This window comes from Sinocyclocheilus grahami, unplaced genomic scaffold, assembly GCF_001515645.1.
Source record: "Sinocyclocheilus grahami isolate Dianchi unplaced genomic scaffold, SAMN03320097.WGS_v1.1 scaffold219.1, whole genome shotgun sequence".
Classification (NCBI taxonomy): domain Eukaryota; kingdom Metazoa; phylum Chordata; class Actinopteri; order Cypriniformes; family Cyprinidae; genus Sinocyclocheilus; species Sinocyclocheilus grahami.
The window spans coordinates 2,004,038-2,022,612 of record NW_015505398.1 but is presented as its reverse complement, the minus strand read 5'-3'; the positions used below and the strand labels follow the sequence as shown (position 1 = coordinate 2,022,612).

The 18,575-nt window shown below is 36.4% G+C and overlaps 1 protein-coding gene across 3 annotated transcripts in view; it reads right to left on the bottom strand.

Annotated features, from left to right (window-relative positions):
* The window catches only part of LOC107596469 (NHS-like protein 2), a 105,391-nt gene that overhangs the window by 6,990 nt on the left and 79,826 nt on the right, over positions 1–18,575 (bottom strand). For all 3 annotated transcript variants that reach the window (XM_016287211.1, XM_016287212.1, XM_016287213.1), the window contains exons 2-4: positions 11,352–11,504; positions 1,890–2,032; positions 1,261–1,450 (exon numbers count right to left, since the gene is read on the bottom strand). In XM_016287211.1, the coding sequence (XP_016142697.1) occupies positions 1,261–1,450; positions 1,890–2,032; positions 11,352–11,504 (486 nt within the window). The remainder of the gene's footprint in view (positions 1–1,260; positions 1,451–1,889; positions 2,033–11,351; positions 11,505–18,575) is intronic.

The following is an 18,575-nucleotide window of genomic DNA, read 5'->3' as shown; positions in this document are numbered from 1 at the left end:
TGGTCATTTATGAAAAAAAAAATATTTTATGGATAAAAGCAATAGCCAACATGAGATAGATGGTTAGTTGGAGACTTGATCATGGTGCCTGATTGATCTGGAGATATGAAATCAGACAATGGACACTGGATAATACATCAAAACAAGAGCTGGATATTGTCTAAGCACTACCCAATGGCAGATCTATGTAACGTTCTATAATTTCTGTGGGACAATACAATGCTGATGTGTTTTCAAGCACTGCATTGACTGGGTGTTTAATAATTTTAAACACCCGGTGCAGGAGGGAGTGCTGTGATAAATGGTCCACCATTCCACAATGATGAAAAGAACTGAACATAATGTTCTAATTAAACCCAGTTCTCACTATGTTCTTTTCATGGATACCTCTTGTGTCGCTCAGAAAACAGCTCTCCCAACGAAACCTCATTACCTCCCAACATGTGAGCTGGCTTCATTCATGAAAATACCAACAAGAAGGAGGTGAAAAAAACCTTTCTTCCTCTGGCCCTGTTACTCCCACCCATCCGCTACAGTTCGCTCTCTCTCTCACTCACTCTCTGTCTGTCTCTCACTCTATGCAGCTTTTTCTGCACCTCCTAGCTAAGCGAAGGAGGAGGGAGAGCTGCATGTTGCCATGGCAACAGCTACCTGTTCATTATCTTTAGTGGGTGAAGAGCAGCACCACTTTGGGAATCAGACTCCAGGCTGCCTAAGCACAGCATTATCTGTGTTTACAGATCCAGCCACCTCTCTACTATGTCCAGGGCAGAGAGGGGAGCAGGAAGGTAGTCAGGGGGAAGATGGGTGTGGGACAGAGAGGGAAAGTGACGTCTTGCTTTAAAAAACAGGGTGACAGCTAGAGAGAGGAGCAAATGCTTTAACATTTTAAGTACATTCATAAGAAATCGTATCTGATCTGTGAACTCTTTGGAAAGAGAGCATAAGAACTGAGAAACAGGGTTGTCTGTGGTGATGATGATGGTGATGATAATGTGATTTAATTTGCAAGATCTAAAACATCCAACACTATTTCAGGTAACCTAGGACCTGATAGGAGACACTATTATTCAGTCTATGCTGTACACAGCAAAACATTCTCACCACTTGATATGGACTCATTTCATCAAAAAAGCAAACATCTAATAAATTGTGGAAAGTTCTTAACATAAATTACACATCAATGACACCTCCAAACACGTCGGACTCTAAAAAGACTTTAGAAGTATACAGATACACTCAACATGACAGTATGCCAACCTGTGATCTCAATGGGTACAAGGTGAGCCGGAGTATGTCGGCCCAGGTACCAGCGAGGTTTCTCTGCAACAGGTGGACTCAGTGATGCATTCCAGCCTAGAAGTGACTTCTCTGTACCACAGGGGGTCGGGTCCTGCGCCCGGACCCCTAATGTTGTGGTCTCATCCTCACACACCTGCTTATTTGCAGGCTAAAGAGAGAGAGAGAGAGATAAAATGAGAGTATGAATATAAAACAATATGATTAATTCCTAATTTTGTATTTGTAATGATTTGTGTTATTAAACCAAATTATGTATTCATTTAAACGCTTCATTTATAAATATGTATTTTTGGTAAATGTGAATGATTATATAATTTGTTTTAATAATTAATATTCTTTATATTCAAACATTGAACTGAGTTTTTATCTTTTTAACAGATTATTTACATGCTCAAAACCACCGACACAGAGAAGCCTGTAGCTGTTTTCACTCAGGGGACAAACCACATCTAATTAGATTTGCAAACTTTACAGAAAAAAAACGAGTTTGTTGGTGGCACACAAGTCAGAATCCAGTGACTTAATAAAAGCCAAAGTTACTAGTTTCATCAGTGTAAGAGCTAATAAGACAGCATACAAGTAGTTACCACAAAGACGAATTCCGTCTTCTTGTTGTTGAGTGAGGAAGGGGATCGGCTGAGGGTGGTTGACGTGTCCTCCGAGCTCTGAGAGGAGGGGTGTCTGAATGTCTGTCCTGTCACTCTGTTATCATACAACTGCTCCTCAAAATCTGAGTAGACACAGACACAACATGCTAGTTTTAAAGCTAGCAACAGCTCTAAGAGACACTGAAATAAATTAATGAAATCTCTCTCCCTCTTCATCAGAAATGTTCCCTAGGGCTCTTGTAAACAGAATGATTACCATTACATTCATTCCAAGGACTCCCCTCACAAGACCCCACCCCATTCTTGTATCCATTTTAATCCCCCAAAACATTCTCCCCTTCCACTATATACTCAAAAACACACATACTGAAACACTGGATTTATGTCTTTATCCTTTACTGAGAGCCGAATTTTTAAAAATGTCCTCAAATGTCAAATACTCCCTTTGTGAGGACATTTAGGTTGTTGAAAGGCTCATAAATCGGCCAAATATTTAAATCTAAAAATGTCAACAGGATTACTGCTAGGGTTAGGTTAAGTGTAAGTTATTAGTGAATGCCATCTTAGTATATAAAACATTTTTTCTATTTGAGGTCCTCAATAATATGGTCTGTGTGTGCGATGGTGTTTAGGGGGGTTGATCCCTCTGTTTCCGAACTGGGATGCCGCACTCTTAGACTTGGGGTTGCCTAGCAATGGCGGGCTGTCTAAGACAATGGCATACCTCCGGAGTCAACAATAGCCCCAAGCCCCAAGTTTAGCCTTGTAGAGTAGAGCCCTCTTCACATGCTGGGACAGAGCCGAAAAGAGCACACAGTTGAAATCCTAAACCTCCACTAAAATAAGATTGAGACTTCAGCAAAACTACAGCCTAGCAACTTTTAAATATGTAGTGGCATTTTATTTATCATGCTGAATGGAGACAGTTCTATTCCAGGAATGAATCTTGACCAGATGGCTTTCAAATCGCTACACTAATGAGATACACAGAGAGACAATCCTTCAGTTAGCCTTAGACCCCAAGTTACTCAAGGAAACACTTGCACTGCAAAGACTGGTGGACCAAACTATGCAATCTGCTGTGTAAAGTTCCATGGAAAGCAAAGAGAAATATAAAAAAGACAGTTGTGTTTTGGAATGCGTTATGACTATAACTTCCCTGCAGCTGTAACAAGAACCAACTTCTGCAAACACAGGCCAGCTTGCAAAGCATTCTACACTAGGGTTGCAAAATTCCGGGGATATTTTCAAGACCGTTAAATTTCCATGGGAATTAACGGGGATATATGGGAATTAACGGGAATATTTGGGAATCAATGGGAATAAACTGAGAATTTTCAAAATTGCAGGAACTGGGAACTTAATTGTAGATGAGAAAAAAATCTTGCAGCGTAATCTTGGTTAAAACAACCAGATTGAATGCAATTTCAGTTGAATTTCTACCCTACTCATTGCTCAATCACATGCACACAGCACACTGCTTACTGCAGGGCTATTGAGGCCACACCCCCTACATGCACTGTGCATTCCTCCATAGCATGCACAGATCATTTCTTCAATCCTGCACACAAAATATCAAAATGTCCATCTTGGTGAATATTCATGTAAATTACTTAAATATTACAAAAAATATATATTTAAAACTTACTTGTGCTGTGTGTAAGCTACTGTGCAACTAAATTATACCATTGTAAAAACAAATACACTGACTGAGCAAACATTTACGTTAGATAATAATAAAAATAACTGTCTAAAAATGACCCTCGCCGACACACAATCCCCCTAGTCACCTAAAGGGGGAATTCCCCTGCATTTTCACTGAAGCCACTCTTGCTGCATTTGAGCCCAAGGACTACATCTAAGTTTTGATTTTACTTGGGCAAATATATTTGATCTGTGGTATTCAAGTTTAACTAGCAAATACCAAAAAGAGTTTATACAATAGCTAGCTAGCCAGTAAATCAGATATGAAAAATCTAAGTTAGCACTATTTCATTGACAATTTATGAGGCTAGGTATCATGTGCTAGCTAGCTCAAGCTGTGATGCTCTTTCTTCTACCTTCTGCTATCCAGTTTTCTGTTATCATACAGAAGTACACTACTGGTCAAAAGTTTGGACACATTACTATTTTTAATGTTTTTAATAGTGCTGTCAAACAATTAATCGCATTCAAAATAAAAGTTTTTGTTTACATAATATATGTGTGTATACTGTGTATGTTTATTATGTATATTTAAATACAAACACATGCATGTATATATTTAAGAAAAATATGTTATGTTTATATTACATATATTTATATATAATATAAAATATAAGAATATAAATATGTATATACATGTAAATGTTTTCAAAATATATAATGTATGTGTGTGTATTTATATATACATAAATATACACAGTACACATACATATATTATGTAAATAAAAACTTATATTTTGGATGTGATTAATCGTTTGACAGCACTAGTTTCTAAACATCACATCTCTTATGCTCTTCAAGCCTTCATTTATTTGATCAAAAATAACCTTTTTAATATTGTGAATTTTTAATTGAAAAACTTTAATATTGTGAAGTATTATTACAATTTAAAATTTTGGTTTTCTGTTTTAATATACTTTAAAATATAATGTATTTCTGTGATGCCACGCTGAATTTTCAGCATCATTACTCCAGTCTTCAGTGTCAGATGATCCTTCAGAAATCACTCTAATATGCTGATTTATTATCAATTATCAATTTGTTTTATTACCTGTGATACTTTCTCAATATTATTTGATGAATTAAAAGAAAAAAAAAACAGCATTTATTTAAAATAGAAATCCTTTTTAACAATACACTACCAGTTCAAAAGTTTGGGGTCAGTAATTTGTCTTTTTTTAAAGAAATTAATACTTTTATTCAACAATGATGTGTTAAATTGACATATTGTTAGAAAGGATTTCTATTTTGAATAAATGCTGTTCTTTTTAAGTTTTTATTCATCATTATATCCTGAAAAAGTATCACAGATTCCAAAAAAAATCCTAAAATTTCATTTTTTAAATTTGTATTAGTTTGCATGCATGTCAGCTTATGATCAAACTAAATGTTTATATTTATGTTTGTATATGATAGTTTCTATAAATTTCCCCAAAATTTCCAATTAATTCCCATAAATATCTGTAAATTCCCATAAATTCTTGTTAAGTTTCCAACTTGGAATATTTCCAACATTTCCCAGACAAAGTTCCCATGGAAGGTTTCCATGGAAATATTTTCCAACCCTATTCTACACACAAACCACAGAGCAAATTACTCTTTAATATACATAACTATCCTCACTTTTCCAAACAGTCTGCTATCAGGGGCGTTTCCTCCGAGAAGGCGAGGGAGGCATTGCCACCTCAAAATATTAGATGAGAAAAAAAAATTAATAGTACAAAAATAAAACAATGCCAATATTACAAAATATAAAATTAGAAAGTATATAAATCACTTGTTTTTCTAAAGAAACATTGTCCAACACCAGCAGCTGAAGTTACAGCGGGAGTCCTCATCTCTCTCGCCTCCCCTGAGCCAGAGTTTCAACAGACCCCCTAAAGAGTGTGGTAAGTTTGGTGGAGGGTAATTGAAAATGAATGGGGGAAAGTCACGTGAGAGGAGGCAATGCCTCCATCGCAATATGATTGGATATCACTGGTTATGTTCGGCTGTGATTGGTTCATGCGATAACAACCGAATATTTACCAAGCTTTGATGAGTGATGATCCGAAGAATTCAAAAATAGTTTAAAGTTAACTATTAAAAAGAAAAGCTGAACACAAGTTCACAAATACATTTTATTGTTTCAATTGTTACTGCCTTGAGTTATTATTTTGGAATAAATGTAAAATGCTTAAAAACACTAACTTGATGAGATCCATACTTGGCTTTAATAAACATAATATTGATTACATTGTTAAGTAAATGTAAATTTTTTTTCTTTTTCTCATAGTGTAAGTAATGTTTATTTAACAAAGAAAATGTGACTGGGACATGAATTTACATTTGATAAAAAAAAAGAAAAACTTGACTTTAAGGAGTCATTAAATTAATCGAATTGACAGTAAAGGCTTCTACATTGTTACAAAAAAATTTAAATAAAATGTAAAAAAAAAATGTAAAACATTCTCTTCATAAAAAAATAAAAACATAAAAGTATCACAGATTCCAAAAATTAATCTGCAAAACTATTTTCAACATCGATAATAAGAAATGTTTCTTGAGCATTAAATCAGCATTTTAGAATGATTTCTGAAGGATCATGTGACAATAAAGACTGGAGTAATGGCTGCTGAGAATTCAGCTTTACCATCAAAGTAATATATTACATTTTAAATATAGTAAAATAGAAAAGTTATTTTAAATTGTAATAATATTTCACAACATTACTGTATTTCCGATCCAATACATGAAGACTTGTTGAGCATAAGAGACTTCTTTTAAAAATGTATTTAAAAAAATCTTACTGACCCCAAACTTTTGAATGGTATTATAATAAATAAAGTTCAGCAAAGTTGTTTATGATAATTTAAAGACTTGCAAAATGTGAGAATTACAATGGATGCAGCTAAGCATTCTTTGAAATTCATCCAACCAAGAGAGAAGAAAGTAAACTAGATAGAGTGTCAGAACTCACCAAAACACTGGTTGGTTCATACAAGCCTCTGTGGAAAGGTAGGCTTCAAAGACCAATATGAAAACTTCAAAGATGATGTATGGGAGCGAGTACCAGAAGCATCAGCAAGACTGAGTAAGTGTGTATATATGTCTGTGTGTGTGAAGGTATTTCAAAAGCACTCTCCCCTCCTCCCCTGACCTGATCTTAGGCCAGTCAGTAAAACTAATGGGACTCAAACATCTCCATTCTTATCAGCCAATCAAATGGCTCGCCTAGATAAAATGCCAACCACTCAAGCGTGAATGAGTGGTCATGAATGACCTCAAAGCATTGCCTAACAAGATGCTCACTGAAAACCACCCATTTATTAAATATGGGTCACTCCTTGTCTTGTGTATGCAGTAGAGGAATGGAAGAGGTCAAGAGCAACAATGCCCCTTTTCTTATCAATTTGGGCAGTTTTTGTCTGGTCTGTTTTCCATTTGGTCTTTGTTTCTGTAAAGTAAATTTTAAATGTAATCATTTTCAAATGAATCATAAAATCAGTTGATCATAAATGATGACTAACATGTCCCTTTTAACCTTTAAGTATGTTTTAAGGAACAGAAATGCTCTAACCTTTAGTAGCATTGAAATAATGAAACATGGACAAGACAAGATGGCTAGATGTCTGAAAAAAACTAATAACGATACAATCTCATGATTTGAGGAACAAGCTGATTTGCCATATAAGTGAACCAATCATATTAGAGGAAAATTATGTAACGTGACAATGTTACCTTGGCTATGTAACTTTCTTATATAAACTGTTGTATGATGCTGGGGATTCTCTTTGATTGGTATGAGGTCCTCCAGGCCATGATTAAAGCATATTCAAGGGCATTGTTTGGAGTCTGTCTGGTTACTGCTGCGCAGCAAGTGTAGTGGAACACTAGAGATCCTAGTCCCAAGTGATAGTGTTCAAAAGGGGCAAGACATTGCCTGACTCAGTAGGGTGTCGCCAGCAGACGCGCTAGAGTATAAACTTTGAAATATTCATCACTAGACGCTCAGTGTCGCCAGTAGATGCTCTCAGCTAAACTTAAGTCAGGGGAAATGCGTAGGGGAATTTCTACTACACTTCTCGTGCATAACTGAACAAAAATAATTTATAAGCATGGGGGGATGGGATATAAATACAATATCACTGATTAGCTTAAGCACTATGGACGCATAATCTCTTTAATGTTGTCGGGCCCCTTAGTTGGCTAACATTATATGAGTATGAAAGTGAAAGATATGGACAAGACACAGTGCTGTTATCACATCAAAAGAATTAATAACAATAATAATAATATAGTTTAGAAAATTTGAAATAGATAACCATGCCACAAAAAGATAAACCAGCTACATCAATATACAAACGTATTGATGTACTAGGCCTATATACAAACCTTTTTAGTTAAAGGGGTCATATGATGTTGCTAAAAAGAACATTACGTTGTGTATTTGGTGTAATGCAATGTGTTTATGCGGTTTAAGGTTAAAAAACACGTGATTTTCCACGTTATTGTTTCTCCTCTATGCCCTGCCTTTCTGAAACGCGTTGATATTTACAAAGCTCATCGGTCTGAAAAGCGAGGTGTGCTCTGATTGGCTAGCTATCCAGTGCGTTGTGATTGGCCGAATACCTCAAGCATGTGACGGAAAAGCCCCTTAACATACTGTGATGCCCTGTCCCGGCGCCATAAAACAAAACCAATAAAACCCATTACAAACGAGGCATTTGTTGCATCCAGTGGGGAAATAATTACTGATTATAATGACTTATACTGTCTTTTTACGTGTTGGATTGCGTATAACACCGCGTAAACATAAAACCATGTCTGCATTTGTGATCGGAGAAACGACAAACAACAAGTGCTACTCTACACTGCTCAAAACTCGCGTTTGAATCGTCAGTGGCAAATTCTTTAAATATAAAAAAAATTTACTTACAGTCTGTGAGTCAGAAGCGCCAGACTGTCCTTGCAAAGTTGGAACTGCCCCACTTTGTAGAAACAGCCTTTGTGCACAGCATTGTAGCCTACTCTGCAGGTTCAGGAAACAGTCCTCCGTAAATTGCATTGCTCACATCTGAATATTTGGGTTGAACTGTTCTGGAACAGTGTTGTAAATACAACTTAACCACTGATTTCTAGTTGTGTCCTCTTTTGGAAGGTCAAACAAAGTAGTTTTGAGTGAGCAGAGGCGGGCGGCTTGAGAACGGCATGGCCGGCGGATTCGACAAAGGAGCAGCTGGTGGGCTTACGGCAACCACATGTGATGACCCCGGACTGGACTCCGCTTCGTCCACGGTGAAAGCCGATCCAGCGATCCTCAGCGCGAAGTTGATGTATTTCCTCAGCAACCAGCACAGATCAGCTCCAGGCATGACAAAGAGGATATCATCCTCTTTTGGAAGGCCAAACAAAGTAGTTTCGCTTTCACAACGAAACACACAGCGCCTTCACGACATGGCGGGCGGCGGCAACAACAATACTACAGCGAGAACAAAAGTTACTCCTTCTTTCTTTGCGTGAACATTTGGGCGGTGTTATGCAAATCTTCCCAAACAGTGACGTAGACATGTGGGGGCGTGTATAAACGAGCCGTTTTAGGAGGGCGTGGACAAGTCTTAACTTTATAAAGAATATCTCTTTGGGTTTGAGACTTTAGTCTTAGCAACTTTGGGGATCTTATCTATGCATGAATAGCTTGTAACACTCCAAAGAGAAAGGAAAATTTTAAATTGCATCATATGACCCCTTTAAACAACATTAATTAAATTAAAACAATTAAAACATTAAGTAAATTAAAACAAACTCGTATTAATATGAATCCATGCAGTCAGGAATTTCACGTGAGGGAAGATTTTCCCATTCAAATTTCACAATTTAAAGGTGATTTTTGAGAAACGCTATTGGTATTTGAAATCTCCAAAACAAACATGCCCCTACCTGAAAGGACCACACCCCGATTCTGATAGCTCTGCCCCCAAATTCACAACTACGCTATGTAACACAGACACCTCCCCCATCACGAGTAGACATGCCCCTTACAGGTGATTGGCTACAAGTGTATTTTGGTGCCAGATTCACTTTCAACTGTGTTTCTCAGAAATTGCTTACTGCACCTTTAATGCTCTGTTAGCAAATAGAAAACTAGAGTGTTTGAGAATGACTTTTGTGTGAGCAATAGAATCTTTTTGTCTATGAAAATCTGATTAAATTTTCTGATGCAACTAAACCTTTAGACCAGGCTTCCTCAATAAACGGCCCGCGGGCCTGATAGAAAAAAGTTTGACCCACGCTAATTTCAAATAATGTGGCATGAAAATTCAAACGCAGCATCAGAAAGCTACAGTAACTTACAGCGTGTCTACACCGGACGCGAGCAGCGTGACGCAATAAAATACAAGAACTCATTATAATCATTAATGCACAATGGCGCCGACGCTGATGGCTGCCTCCGTGGCGTGCTCTGCAGTTGTTTTTATGTTTTTGTTAGTTTGTCCTGTCTTTAGTTATATCCCTGCAATCAGTTTCACCAGAGACAAATTGCTGGACATTCGGAAGTACACACCACCCGATATTTCACCGGTTTTCTTACTGACACAACATTCAAATGATTTGCAATGCTTTGTCGCGTCCAGTGTAGGTACGATGTGACAGCGAAAACATGGTGAGTGTGTAGAAAAGAAAAGTGGACACAGAAAATAGATGATTCAAATATGAATGGTCTGAACAGTTTTGAGTGAGTGAGTGAGTGACTGATATATTTGTTATGGAATACCCGTGTTGGTTTGCAGTGAATTCACAGTTTTAACGTAGCCTACAAGTTACACGTCGCAGAAAAAAAAAAACATTCCTAAAATAGAATCCCATGTAGCTTATTGTCACGTGTCGCTGTCGCGGGTGGTTAGGACAAAAAACTACAAGGAAAAGATACTTTGGTAACACTTTCTATGAAGCCCGTATTTATAATACATTATAAGGGTATACTTAAGGCATTATAATGAATGCATAATGCATTATAAAAAACCTTATAATATGTTGTCAGCAGGTTTTCAGCAACAGATTCTTAAACTTTTCTAACCCCCCATGTCTTGATATTTGGCTGCAACCTTGAATGGCAGACAGGCATATGCAAAGTCAAATTGCTGTTTATGCACACATTCGTAAACACTGACCACCCACTCACTGTTGTTTAAGCAACAGCTGCCCAGTCAATCTGATGCGAAGCTTAAACCAGAATAGCATCTCATACCTCACAGATATATATTAATAGCAGACATCAAACAAGAAAGAGATAAAAGAGGGAAATTTAACCATGTACAGTCACACACTCACAGCGGCAACAGCCACATGCATTGGCATATTCATTCAGCGAATGAAAAAAAACAAAAGAGAAAGGGAGACTCTGTGTATTATCTTCAAATGGAAATGAATCTAATGGATCATAAAGAAGGACAAAGTATGAGTCAGAAATAGAAGGGGAATGATGGGAGGCAAGTGGAGGGAAAACATGAGGATGCTCAGAGGAATAGAAAAACAAATAGTGCCTCTCTTACACGCACTGGGAAACACAGAATGGGAATGGAAGTGGATGATATTCATAGACAAGCCAGCATGCAAGGCGACTCAAAACACACACCCACAAAATCAAAACGAAAACACATGATAGGCAGATCCAGGCAGGCAGATGATCGGGCTACACAACCTCTAGTGGCATGGAAACACGCAGACGAACCGCTCTGAAGCAACTGACTCTCCTACCTTGCAGCAGACTCTGTAGGTTCAGCTGAGCCTCCTGGTGCAGTTCCTGCACACACTCCGGCCTACTCCATGAGCCGAACACATTCACATGCTGTTGCCATGACGATTGGAAGTGGGCCGTTCGTTTGCTCTCCGAGTCCAAGTTGGTGGCGGCTGGCAGAGAGAGAGACAGAGGGAGGGGAGAAGAACAAGAGATGCAGATAGAAGGAGGAAGTCAGAGCAAGAGAAAAGGAGAAAGAGAGAGAGAGAGAGAGAGAGAGAGATGCGAAAAGAAGGGAGGGGAGAGAAAAAGATACATAAATATAAATCGATACAATTTGCTTATGTTTTTATACATTTGCATACCATGGCCGCAGAGAGGTGGAAACATCCAACAGAGCAAATGAGCCGCACACTAAATTTGCAATCAAAGGGCTAACAATTAATAACAATTAAATCATTACAACCCTAATATGTTTTTCTATCTGGCAGTTCGAGCTGGACACCCAACAGAAAAGACACACTGACATGCATTCATAGAACAAACAATGTTTTTTTTTCTCTTGGTTTATGGTAGTTATGTATGCTAAAGGCCTGCTGACACCAAAGACATTAATAATGACAACGATAACTATAAAGTTTTAATAATCACTCCAATTCTAAGAGAGTCCAGGATACAGAGAAACAATATAGTTTGAATAACTTTCAAAACAAATTTCCAGCTGAGCAATGATAAAAACATTGACAGCCCGTCAGAATCCACCTGATTTGAAGAGCGCAAATATCTTAAGCGGCACAAGACTATACTGCAGCACAAACTTATAATAAACAAAACATTACCATCCGTTGGTGTTGATGCTAATATAGTTATAATTATAGTTATCTTTACAGTCTTATCAGTTAAATTTGACTACTCAGATGAACATTGATTACATATTACATGTGACTGTTGAACTATGAAAAGAATCAGAATAAGAGAGGACAGCCCTAGTGAAAAATAAATACATTAAAATGTATTTGAAATACATTTATTTCATGCTAAGTATGCTACAAATACATTTGCATATTGATGTACTTAATTAAAATACCCTGCAATTGTACTGAACTGGTATACATAAAGTCTGCTGAATTGGAACAACTCATTTTGTACTTGACGCACTTTAATTGTGCAGAAGTAGTGCTGAAGTTTAATTAAAGATGAACTGAAGTATATTTGATTGTGCTAAAGTGGAACTATTGCAAGTATACTTCAGGTACATTTTAAATATCTTGCATTTAATGACAGACATTATTCAAAGATCATACAATCCTCATCAATAATGACATTAAAACACATTTTAGGCTTAATATGTGCATTGTGCACAAGTAGTACTCCAAATAAAGTTTAATTATAATTTTATATCACTTGATATAAGTCTTATATAAGCGATATGTCAGGAAATTATGTTAAAGGGGTCATATGTTGCTAAAAAGAACATTATTTTGTGTATTTGGTGTAATGAAATGTGTTTATGCGGTTTAAGGTTAAAAAAACACATTATTTTCCACATAATGTACATTATTGTTTCTCCTCTATGCCCCGCCTTTCTGAAACGCGTCGATTTTTACAAAGCTCATCGGTCTGAAAAGCGAGGTATGCTCTGATTGGCCAGCTATCCAGTGCATTGTGATTGGCCGAATACCTCGAGCGGGTGACAGAAATGTTATGCCCCTTACCATACTGTGATGCCGTGTCCCGGAGCAACGAGACAAAAACATTAAAACCCATTATAAACGAGGCATTTGTTGCATCCAGTGGGGACATAGTTACGGATTATAATGACTTATACTGTCTTTTTACGTGTTGCGTTGCATCGCGCCGCGTAAACATAAAACCATGTCTGCATTTGTGATCGGAGAAATGACAAACAACAAGCGCTACTCTACACTGCACTACTCTACACTGAATCGTCAGTGGCAAATCCTTTAAATATGAAAACGTACTTACAGATTGTGAGTCAGAACAGCCGGCATTGTAGTCTACTCTACCAGGATCAGAAAACAGTCCTCCATAAAATGCGCTGCACACATCTGAATATTTGGTTTGAACTGTTCTGGAACAGTGTTGTAAATCCAACTTAATCCCTTAATTCTAGCCGTGTCCTCTTTTGGAAGACCAAACAAAGTAGTTTCGCTTTCACAATGAAACACACAGCATCTTCACAACATGGCGGCGGCGGTGGCAGCAACAATAAAGTTACGCCTTCTTTCTTTGCGCGAACATTTGGGCGGCATTATGCTAATCTTCCCACACAGTGATGTAGACATTTGGGGGCATGTTTAAAGGAGGCGTTTTAGGAGGGCGTGGATGAGTCTTAACTTTTATAAAGAATATCTCTTTGGGTTTGAGACTTTAGTCTTTGCAACTTTAGGGATCTTGTCTATTCATGAACAGCTTGTAACTCCAAAGAGAAAGAAAAACTTGAAATCGCATCATATGACCCCTTTAATAGATTTGCACTATACTTAGTATGAAACAAATGTATTTTAAATACATACATTTTCACTAGGGTGTTCAATGTGACTGATAATCTACATAATGAAAAAAATATATATATAATGCTCTCTTAGCAAAAACGTCACACGGTGAGGTCTAAATGTAATGGTGGTGTGGGCAAAATGATTCACACATTTTTAAGACTTTTATAATCCTGAACACCGACAACATGTCTTTATTTAAAGCTAACTGTAGAGAGACAGAAAAAGACACTGATGAAAAAGGATGCTCACTTATCTCCCGAGAGGTTAACTGATCACACTTAATTACAACTTCAGCACTAGCTCTCCAAGAGGAAATTAATATGCTATTTCTTCCTTTTACATAACTCTGCCTGATTTTCAAAGCATAAAGATTGATGGAATTCAAAGCAAAGTCAACATGAACTTTAGGGATCTTGTCTATTCATGAACAGCTTGTAACTCCAAAGAGAAAGAAAAACTTGAAATCGCATCATATGACCCCTTTAATAGATTTGTACTATACTTAGTATGAAACAAATGTATTTTAAATACATACATTTTCACTAGGGTGTTCAATGTGACTGATAATCTACATAATGAAAAAAATATATATATATAATGCTCTCTTAGCAAAAACGTCACACGGTGAGGTCTAAATGTAATGGTGGTGTGGGCAAAATGATTCACACATTTTTAAGACTTTTATAATCCTGAACACCAACAACATGTCTTTATTTAAAGCTAACTGTAGAGAGACAGAAAAAGACACTGATGAAAAAGGACGCTCACTTATCTCCCGAGAGGTTAACTGATCACACTTAATTACAACTTCAGCACTAGCTCTCCAAGAGGAAATTAATATGCTATTTCTTCCTTTTACATAACTCTGCCTGATTTTCAAAGCATAAAGATTGATGGAATTCAAAGCAAAGTCAACATGCTTAGCATCAGGACAAACAGAAGGGGCTTTAAAAGAGGGATGTGTGGGAATGGCTAAATAAGATAGGAAAGGTGCTAGCTTGCCTGTTCTAGAAGTCATTACCACTAAGTCTTTTGTCAGGTTCAGACACCATACTTTTAAAATACAAACTCAATATACCTTATTTCAAACAACCTACATTTGATTTTGGGCCCTTCACCAATACAGGCCGATCGGTGTAATATTCATGTCAATAAAATACAATAAATAAACTAAGAATAAACTAAGCAACAAACAACAACTAATTACTTCCTTAGTGGTGCAATGGTACTAAGATTACGTAAAATGTCTCATGTCTAAAATCTAATCTTTCCATGTTTCCATTTCCTGCTCACCATCTGAACTCCCCTGTACTCAGTCCCATACATGCTACGCTTAATTAGCCCAATGTACTCACCTTCATTAGCGGCTGATTAACTTGCATGAGTTGGATCATTGAACTACAGGACATTAAACATGGCATGACGTCTCAGCAGCAAGACCCTTACATGACGACTCTAATGACAGAGGCCACTTGAGAAACTACTTGGCTTCTTCACATGCAAGCGTATCATGTCATGCAGGCCATTACGAACACGCTGTGTTGATTAAAAGTATATTTTTATGTGTATAGTTTGGTGATACTAGGCTTGTCTCCAGAAACTCTAAATAATGCATTCGTTTCTCATGTTTGTTTGCTCTTGGCATATCAAGTTAAAAGACGACAACAGCCAAGAGAAACATGGAGAAACAACCAGGTTACTGCTGTTACCCACTTCAACATTTATAGACATTTTGTTTTAACAATTTTTTTTTTGCTCAGGAAAACAATACAAAAATTCTAATTCAAATTCTGTCAAATTCTAATGTTTGGGAGCAAAGGTGTTATGCTAGCCTTATGCAATTTCTTTGTAAAATGATTTAAACAGTAGAATTAAAAATAAATTGTATCTTTAAACTTTGAAGTGGTGATAATATAACTGATTGTGTGACATTTACATTCAGAGAACATATTGACATATTGTGTTCCCATCAACTTATTCTATACGTTTTCTTTACTTGGTCTCAAGGTCTTTAAAAGGTCTTAAATGTACTTTCATAAAACCTGCGGAAATCCTGTATTGTATACTAAAATTAAGAAAATGTAAAAAATCTCATTGTCATGGTGGCGCAACTGTCTGGAGGATATTTGTCAGACTTGTCTGCTAGTACAACAACATCACATAAACTGATGAAAATTAAAAAAGAATTGGGAATTAAAACCTCACCAACAAAATTCAAAATTATCACACATATGCCTCCCTCTAGAGTTTCAGAAGGTCTGTGCTCAGACCTACCACAATAAAAAATTTGCTTCAGGCTAAAATATATTGAAAAGGATTTCAATATAAACTTAAATATTTATCATCAATTTCTCTCATCAACTCTGTAATATGTCATTTTTTTTTATATTTCTACTAATTATATAAAGGGGAACGTCTGATAACATTTATATTTTGTAAAATAGCTCTCCCAAAAATTAATATTATGTCATCAGTTTTTGTAATATAGGTCATGTTTTTATAATTTGAAATGTGTTGGAACTTATATTCCAAAGCAGCTTATATAATGCAATTAATGTTAAGCATGCAAAGTACTGACAAGTGTACACACAAACAGCATACATCTAGAATTACTAACTTGACAAACAGCCTATTCATCATCAGACTGATATGTAGTCAATCAAAATTTAAAAGCTCAGTTAGAATTTTCTGTTGTACAGGAGGGCCGTGCCCGACAACCTCCCCAACATGGTGGTACACCAAACTTGTGTAACAAATGTAAGTTTGCTGTTTTACATGGATATTGGGACACAAGTGAAGTATAAAGCCTTGATTGCATAATAACATAATTAGACATGACTGGTCTGTGAGTTTGCGCAGAAATGTTTTAGTTTTTATCTTCCCCACATTCAGTTTTGAACACAGTTTGTGCTTGTGTTAGGCAAGGCAACGTACATCAAGACATCCGGTTTTGCTTTAAATTAATTTAAGCTTTGTGTTTAAAATAAAGGTGGAGGGCTTTTATCTAAACCCATAAGACTTTCGTTCATTTTTGAAATACAAATTAAGATAATATTTGAATGAAACCTGAGAGATTTCTGTCCCTCTATTGAAAATTCATTCCACCAAAACTTTGACACATCCAAAGGTAAGAAAAGACATTGTAAATTTAATGCATATTAGTCAAGCAATTCAAGTCTTCTGACGAGAAATGAGCATTGACATGTCAAGCATTTGTAAATGATATTTGTAAATTATTTTTGGCTGAGCTAACCCTTTAAGAAATACAATAACAAATGTAGATTCTACAGCGTATAATACTTTAGCTTCATTCATCGCACCAAAAGATAAACTGCAGTGCTTTACAGCTATAGGACAGGAAGAGCTAAATAAACTTATTACTGCATCTAAACCAACAACATGCCTGTTAGATCCTGTACCCACTAAATTACTGAAAGAGTTGTTACCTGTAGCAGAAGAACCGCTTCTCAATATTATTAACGCGTCGTTGTCTTTAGGTCACGAGATCACTTAAGAGCACACAATATCAGTGGCATGAGGTGGATTTATGAAATCAAGAGGCAAAGTCTACCTCTGTGTTCAGTATTACATTGACAGTGTAATCATCCGATTATAGTGATGAACAAAACATGACAGGTGGGCATTATTGACAAGGTAATCAGCTTTCACAAGACTTTTCACTAGTATGTTGTCCTTCTTCCCTCACATTCACAGCACACTATAGAAGCTTGATAAGAACTTTAAGAAGTCTTATTTTTGAGTCAAATATTTATAGTCAATTATTTTCTCAGCCCAGGTTTTTTTTTTCTTCTTCTTTTGAGGAGTTGCATGCTTCCCCTCTCAAAGACCCCTTGGTTATATGTACATAAGATAATAATTAGTGCATAGAATTAAGATTCACTTCCATAAAATATTCTTTACACAGTCGACACTGGGAGCTTTGATGAGTGATTCCCTTTTTATTCAGATATTCTCACATTTTTATCCATAGCTTGACTGGACTCTTTACTTCACACATGGGGATTGAAATGTAAGCGCCGTGTTTAGAAACATGGGTAACACTTTATTTTAAAGTCCAGTTCTTACTATTAACTAGTTGCTTATTAGTATGCATATTACTAGTATATTGGCTGTTTATTAGCATTACATATTATTGCCTTATTCTGCATGACCATGTTCTAGATCCCTTAATCCAACCCAATACCTAAACTTAACAACTACCTTACTGACTATTAACCCTTGTGTTATGTTCAGAACCCTATCACACTTACGATGTTACAGAGCAAAAAGGGCCCGGCCTCAAAAAATTGCTTATAAATCACTCATTATGCTATATTATCACCAAATATTGGATTCAATCTTTTTGTCATCTTCTTTTCTTTCATTTAGGAGTGGTTTTGTATTTATATTTGCATCTGATTAATCGTAGGCACCACATTTTTTGAGTGAAAAAAGCATTATTTATGAATAATTTTCACAATATTAAATAAAAACTGAAGAAAATTTGCACTGTTTATCACAATAGTGTGCTTTAATGCTTAATCAGGGAGTTTGTTTTGAAAGGCTTTTATTTTGTACAAAATGGTACAAAGTCACACTTGTGGTGTTCCCGGTCAAAAATGACTTGCCATTCAGAGTGAATGGGAAAGATCACAGAAAAGGACCTTTATTTTGAAATGCTTTTATTTTCTGTAAAGGGGCAAAAAGTAACACTTTTGCTGTTCC